Source organism: Phragmites australis, chromosome 14, assembly GCF_958298935.1.
Source record: "Phragmites australis chromosome 14, lpPhrAust1.1, whole genome shotgun sequence".
NCBI lineage: Eukaryota > Viridiplantae > Streptophyta > Magnoliopsida > Poales > Poaceae > Phragmites > Phragmites australis.
This window is the reverse complement of record NC_084934.1, coordinates 27,189,467-27,196,556: the sequence shown is the minus strand read 5'-3', so window position 1 is coordinate 27,196,556 and position 7,090 is coordinate 27,189,467. Positions and strand designations below refer to the sequence as shown.

Below are 7,090 nucleotides of genomic sequence, written 5' to 3'. Positions count from 1 at the left end.
TAGTTATAATATTACCGATTGCAATATGGTCGCAATTAGTTACAATCAGTCAGTCTGGATAAGTAAGTTGCAATCTCGTTATGCATATAGTTATAACCGCTCTATGCCTATAATTACAATCACTGTATGATTGTAATTATTTCAAAGTTTGTCAAAATATATCTATGATGAATCTAGTTTTGTTAAGTATATATTTTTTTAAGTAAAATGCTTCAAACGGCTCGTCAATCAAAGTTACCGTTTAGAAAAAAAATGTTTAAAAAATTAGAATGAGAGAGGAGGTGTTGGTGGTAGTGGATAGGAGTGTGCTTGGTTGGTTTGACTAGTGCACGTGTTAACTTGGTTAACTACTCGGTCGGATGCGCGCAGGGCTATGCGCATTCTGTAAGTATGCTATATGTATATAAAATAGATATATATTATATTGGATCTTGTTTGGTTGAAAATATGCTAGAGTAGTTAAAGAGTCCTAAAAAATCGCATCATGCCAACGGAGCGCATTCATAGCGCAGCCACCGGTCACCATCTTCTCGAGATTTAGAAAGAGATAAGTGAGGCGGGCTCTTAGCGAAAACGTAGGAAAACTCTCTTCTTTTTATTGACTTCTTTGCCTTCTCCCTTTGAAACCCAAGCGAAAAATGCTGAATGGTTGCCCGCCGTAGAGCTCACAGATGGCTCGCATGCACCCATCCTTGCAACTTAGCAAGGTGGCACCCATACTAGCTTTGCCGCACTCTTCTTCTTCTTCTTCTTCTTGGATCGGCTACCTTTGCCATACTACGTGTACTAGGGTGCATGCACAACACTTTTTTAAGCAGAGACAGCAGCTTTTCTGGCTCCCTTGCATTACTTGCATGTAATGCAAGGGTAGAAAGCGACGAAATGAGAAGCAGAGCTGACTAAGTTCAGCCATGGTTACAGCGAAATGAAACGCACTATTTCACGGCTAGTGACAACAGTTTCTGGAACATCAAATCCCAGCACCTCTGGAGGGAATACGAGACTGTGCCAAATTTAGGAAAGATTACAGACAATGGGCAGGCGGTGAGGCGAAAAATACCAGCCCAGATAGGGTAAAGCCTTTGATACGATATATTTGCAATTGTGATACAGATGAATAACATTGCAGGGGCCAGGAGGCGCTGTTTTCTTCGCTCAATTATGTATGGCACAATATTCCCCTCAACTTGGACCTCCATGTAATATGTGGCACGGAGGAAATCGCAGAGTCCACTAGTCTTATATATGCAGTTCCAGTCCCATGAAGCCATTGGATGACAGAGGAAGCTGGTTGTTCGTCGGTCATGTTCACTTATAGGGCGCGAACAGAATCGATGAGTTGTGCCCACCGAATCCGAATGAGTTTGATAGCGCCACCTTCACTTCACATCTCTCCTTCTGTGATCCAACTAAGATGCCCAGATCCTGTATCAAGATTGACATCGAAACATTTGTATCAGCGACAAATGAAGTTGTTGGTTAAAACTGAAAACACCATTCAACATATAGACTTCATGTAGATTCAGCTTATTTAGTAGAAGCAGAAAGAAGACAAGAACACCATTAAAACTTGCATCACTAAAGGAGCTTACCACAATTTTCTCTGGATTATCTAAATTCAGATTTGGATGGACCCACCCAGTTCTTATAGCCTGAAATGAGCAACAAAGAGAAATATAACCATGGTGAGCTCACCATGTTTGCATTGAAACTGGTAACATATCTCATGCTCTGGAATGATGATAATTGGAGTTATGGAAAATGGTAATAAAGAATGAAAGACAGGTCACAACTATACAGGAATGAAACCCAAGTGATCACATTTATTGTAAAAGAATCATTGTTGTCTGCAATATCATATTGAATATACTTTGCGTAGGATAATTGGAGTAATATCCAAGCAATCAATGCCTATGGATCTTCTAGAAAAGAGTATGAGGAAATTGGGTGAAGCAAAAGCTGTGGCTTTAAGATAAACAAATGGGAACCAACCCTACAAACGAGGCAGATGTAGTCGAAGTTTTAGATAACTAGCTTCAGTACCGCTCACAGAATAAAGATTTCAGTGAGAAATTGAAGAATCCTGAGCAACAGGATGGAGCACAAGGAATAAACAGTTAAAGCAATAAACATACAATGGCTTCAAAAGGTTGTTGCCACTCAAAAAGGGAAAAGTTCAGTATATTTCCTTTCAAGAGCAGATTGAGATATTAAGATTCAAAGTTATATGATAATTGCTTCTGACACTAGCATTTCAACTTAACTTCACATTTGGCCAACCTATATTCTTTTGACATGAATTAGGGCGAGAGTCTATGTGCAAGCAAGGAGGCAGAAGTAACAAGCCCTTTCAAAGGGAACAAAATCAGCTAATAGACACTAGCCATTGAAATAGTTAACAACTAATGTTCTGAGCATGCACCCTTCACTCCAAATAATTAGTGTGTAGTCTGGATCCAAAAGGTACCACAGCTGTGCAGGAGCAACGCATGTCACTAATACAAGCAGCCCGACATAGACGAGACACTGCACTTTACAGCAGTTTACCGCTCCACAAAGAACCAAGAAAGGAAACCACTGGCTAATGCTATGCTAAGATGACCACATGCTTAGATATCAAACTAAACACTACAATGATAAAAAGTATCACAGTTGAGTTTCCAAGGGATGTTTCAAACTTTCAATAAACTAAAACATTCAACTAGATCAGTATTAGAACTCAGGAAAAATCCTAAATGTCAATAAACATGCAAATACATACTTTTTCCAAATTTATGAGCAAAGAAGGATGAAACTTCCAAAGTTGCAATAATAGTATTATGTGATGTGCCTATTATATGGAACCCAATACACGTTCAATAAAATTCTATATCAATATTTCCTTTCAGTATTTTTGTTTCTTGTCACTTTGATTTTTACAAGCCTTCCCTAGTTTGGATATAATACAAAACTCCAAATTTACCAGTTCAGATGTTCTCTGTGAATGATAAATGATATATGAAATGGTCATGTGAGAACGCAGTAGATTGTTTCACCTGATAAAACCGTTAAAGACACTGATCAGATATGTCCCATTTTTTTATAAAAAAAATGTAACAGCTGATGTGCCAATTTTTCAGTTATAAATCACCAATTGCACTGGATATCACCATACCATACTGGATACATATATGGAAAGGTACAATGAAAATGGAGAATGCAACACCATAAATGTATATTTCATATTCCATGAAGTAAAATTTTGCATTAGTGATAGAATAATACAAGTAAATACAGGCGCTGTAAAAGGAAGAAGACTTCCTACCTGTATAGAAGCAACAGCTTCTATTCCACCAGCTGCTCCTATAAGATGGCCAGTCATTGATTTTGTTGAGTTCACCCTTAGCTGCACCCCAAAAAAAAAAAAGCATATAGATGGTTTACTTCATAAAATTGCTGTAGCATTGCTGGCATCAGGTGTTATACTTGAGGGTTCTGGCTGAAACACCGCACGATAGCCTCATACTCCTTCAAGTCACCCGATTGTGTAGATGTTGCATGGGCATTGACATAGTTGATTTCTTCCCTTGCTACCCCTGCATCATCTAGTGCCTTTTCGATGCAGAGAGTAATTCCTCTTCCTGATATTGAATCAATGAAAATATAGGAATCAGAAGGTCACATTAGATTTAGGTAGGAAAAAAGAAGGATAAGCACAACAAAGTTAAGATCTACATTTCACCTTCAGGATGTGGCTCAGTCATGTGGTACGCATCACATGTGAAGCTTCCACCTAGAAACTCAGCATATATTTTTGCACCTCTTTCCTGGAGAACATGCACAGATATCAGAAAGCCTTAACGTTTGAACAAAATAGCAAGTCACCCAACTGGAAAAAAGCAACAGGATATATGAAAAGGAACAAAGACAATTGCATGTACAAAACCTTAGCGTGCTCAAGTTCTTCCAATACAAGAACACCGGCCCCTTCCCCCATAACAAAGCCATCACGGTCCTGCAACACGAAAGATAAATCATCACAATCTAGCATAAGACGTGGATCAAGTCAGTAAGTTTGTTACATCAACAAGGTGCTGGTACATCGCGAATCAGGATGTACTAAATGATGATAATTACTTATCATCCAGTAAATTTGGTCAAAAACTAATCATTTGAAATAAATCAGTAGGGAGAATGTGCATGAAGCAAATCATTTGACTACGATGATAAAAAGAGATTTTGCACACTAAATATACTAACCACATCCCAGGGCCGTGAAGCTTTCGTTGGGTCACTGTTTCTCTGTGAAAGAGCTCTGCAGGCCACAAAACCTCCCAATCCTTCATGTAATGGTTAAAATACTTGAAACTGCAAAGACCAAGATAAACTATGGAAAACTGGAGTTGAAAGAACGAAGAATTGGAGCCACATACCAATTGGGATAAGCGGTGCATCAGAACCACCACAGAGCATAACATCCTGCAAGATTACAAATAAGATCGAAAACAAGATGTTACATGTAGAAGAGAAAATGCAAAGATGAAGTTGCTTACAGCTTCCCCTCTTCTGATATGGTTTGCTGCATTGAGGATACAGAAGTTACTGGTAGCACAAGCAGTGGAAATAGAATAGTTTGGTCCCATCCATCCCTGTAAATCACAGAAAGTATGAGCTGTGGAGAACAATGATCGCTGTTACCCACATACAAAAATTATACAAAAGAATGAAAGGACAGATCATATCGCACCAGATCCATTGCAAGGATTGCAGAGCCCATATTTGTAGTTGCAAAAGGAACACAAAACGGGTTCATTTTCTTGTAAGAGACCCTCAGTGCTTCAATTGCATCATTAAAAACCTGCTTGACATTGCATCATAACTTGTATGAAATTATGGGAAACAGGTGTCTATCAATAGTTAAAGTTCATTGAGATATAACTAATTTAAGTATATTATGATAATTCAAACCTTCATGCCACCCATTGCAGAACCAACGAGAACCCCACATCGGGTTTTGTCCAATTCATTCCTGAGTTCTTCGGTGAGTCCACCATTTTCTAATGCCTTCTTTCCAGCAGTTATCAAATATAGCATAAATTTGTCCATCCGCTTAGCAAGCTTAGGTGCGACCCAACCCTCTGTAGAAAAGGATTTTATCTCTCCTGCGATTCTCTGTATTAAAGTCCATATATCAACCACTGTGTGAAAATATTCGACCAAATTGCAAAACTGGCCCTGGCACCACTCCCCATAAATTGAAGAAAATCATATGCTCTGTATTACCGTGGGGAAGTTGGAGCAGTCGAATCTCTCTATCTCGCTTATTCCACTAACACCATCCAGAAGGTTGTTGTAAAACACATCGGGATCATGGCCCAATGGTGTCACTACACCCATTCCAGTGACAACCACCCTCCTTTGTTTTATATGAGGCTTCTTCTTTTCGATAACACCTCTTTCAGCTTGTAAGGCAACGGCCATGGTCATTCCTGCAAACCATAATTCTTTTTGTTGAGATCCTTGTCTGCTTGAGTCAGAAAATATGGCAAACAAACGGCTTCTGGAAGAGGTAGGACAACAGCATGCTCCACAAACATGCACACGATGTCATCAGGTGCCAAATAAAACTAGAAAAGTTTGCTTGCTTGATTCAAGAGATGGCATCAAAAGTTAAACCAAATAAGGTTCCTAGCAGGTCAACGGTCGTGGAGTAAATTCAAGTGTAATTCTTATTACAAAATTTTCTTAGCATTTCGGAGTCTTTCACACCTTTCCTTTTGATATTATATAGTAGCACAAATCCATTCTATCTCAATTCTTAAGTTAAAACATGTGCTACTAGCAAATGCAAACAGGCAGAGCCAGCCAAGCTGAAAGAAAATGATGTTGAAGACATAGTTCACCAGTCACCACAAGCCAGTGCATCCCAAGCAGAAGCAGGGGAACCTGACGGCGAGGCCAAAACCCCCCACGCGGACTAAACTCTACTCAGTATACCAAGATTCTTAGCACAATCCAGGGAATAATCCTCCTCCTCCACTCACACCACGCATCGCACGCGCACAATGTGACGCCCGAAACCGGATAAAACTCGCACCTTTACCCCAGGCGATACAACCGATGCTCTGAAATTACACTAGGATTCGCACGTACGGTCATGCAAGGATCCAGCAAAACGAACAAAGGACATAAGGCAATGGAATGGGCGAGTGTGTGTGACTCGTCTCACCAGAGTGCGCCGCGCCGCGCCGACGCGCACCCGGGCGACGGCGCTGGCCGAACATCACGCCGCCTCCGGTGCAGCAATGCTTCTGCTTGTGCTCATCGGCATCGCACGCCGCCGACAAGCACGCGGCGACGAGCCACGTGCAAAGCGGGCCCGACACGGCCGCCATTGCCCGCCTCCCCCGGTAGTGCCCGCTTCCCAGCTCACGATCCGCTGGATCCCGCGCACGCGACGGGGCCGCACGGGTCACTCGGATTCGGCGCGGGCGGGGCACCAGGTGCGCGCGCCGGCGAGGTGGCGTCCAAGAACCGCGGGGGGCAAGAACCGGGAGCACGAGATGCGGGCGCGATGGCTCGGGGCCGGAGAAACGAACGAGGCGGGGACCGGAGCACGAGGAGGAAGAGGCGCGTCGACCTCACGAGGAAAGGAGGCCGCTTGCGCGCATCGGAGTGGAGAGGGCAAGAGTCGCCATTGGCAGTGCCAAGTGCTCGACGCGAGGCGTGGGAGAGAGGGGACGACTGGAGGAGGGGGAGTTTAATATAGGAGGAGGAGAAAAATGGGAGATTTTTGTGGCCTATTCCAATTATTTTTCATAGCATTTTGGCCCCTGTGATTTGAGGGGTTTATTTATATAATCCTAAAAAGTTTAAGAGGTTTAGACTTGGAGAGACAAGTTAGTGAAGATGGGATCATGGGAGGGAGATGACAAGGACCATGGAAATAGACTAATGGAGGTTTAAGGGTTCTACTGCATCAAATTTTTGTTTTGGTTTTGGCTAGTAGGTGAGAGAGTCCATGCAAAAAATAGAAAATGGTGAGAGAGACTCTGAGTACGTGTGTATGAAAGAGAGAGGGAGAGGGAGAGTGGGGACCCTTATTTTGGAA

At 42.0% G+C, this 7,090-nt stretch overlaps 1 protein-coding gene across 1 annotated transcript; it reads right to left on the bottom strand.

Moving 5' to 3' along the window:
* Window positions 1-915: 915 nt before the first annotated feature.
* On the bottom strand, window positions 916-6,741 carry LOC133890803 (3-oxoacyl-[acyl-carrier-protein] synthase II, chloroplastic-like). The gene is made up of 13 exons (XM_062331364.1): window positions 6,209-6,741; window positions 5,263-5,468; window positions 4,948-5,151; window positions 4,727-4,837; window positions 4,533-4,628; window positions 4,413-4,458; window positions 4,240-4,319; window positions 3,926-3,994; window positions 3,722-3,806; window positions 3,466-3,620; window positions 3,305-3,385; window positions 1,593-1,652; window positions 916-1,425 (listed from the first exon to the last, which is right to left on the bottom strand). Exons 1-13 carry the CDS (start codon window positions 6,372-6,374, stop codon window positions 1,309-1,311), a joined length of 1,476 nt encoding a protein of 491 aa, XP_062187348.1. The 5' UTR covers window positions 6,375-6,741; the 3' UTR covers window positions 916-1,308.
* Between the last annotated feature and the right edge of the window lie 349 nt (window positions 6,742-7,090).

What these genes read in the sequence shown, in the direction of transcription:
- LOC133890803 (XM_062331364.1), bottom strand. Translation starts at nt 6,374, where the DNA reads ATGGCGGCCGTGTCGGGCCCGCTTTGCACGTGGCTCGTCGCCGCGTGC. An exon ending in CTGCAATGGGTGGCATGAAG is followed by an intron (nt 4,838 to 4,947) that starts GTTTGAATTATC and finishes AATGTCAAGCAG; the next exon opens with GTTTTTAATGATGCAATTGA. An exon ending in GTTTCAGCCAGAACCCTCAA is followed by an intron (nt 3,386 to 3,465) that starts GTATAACACCTG and finishes TTTGGGGTGCAG; the next exon opens with CTAAGGGTGAACTCAACAAA.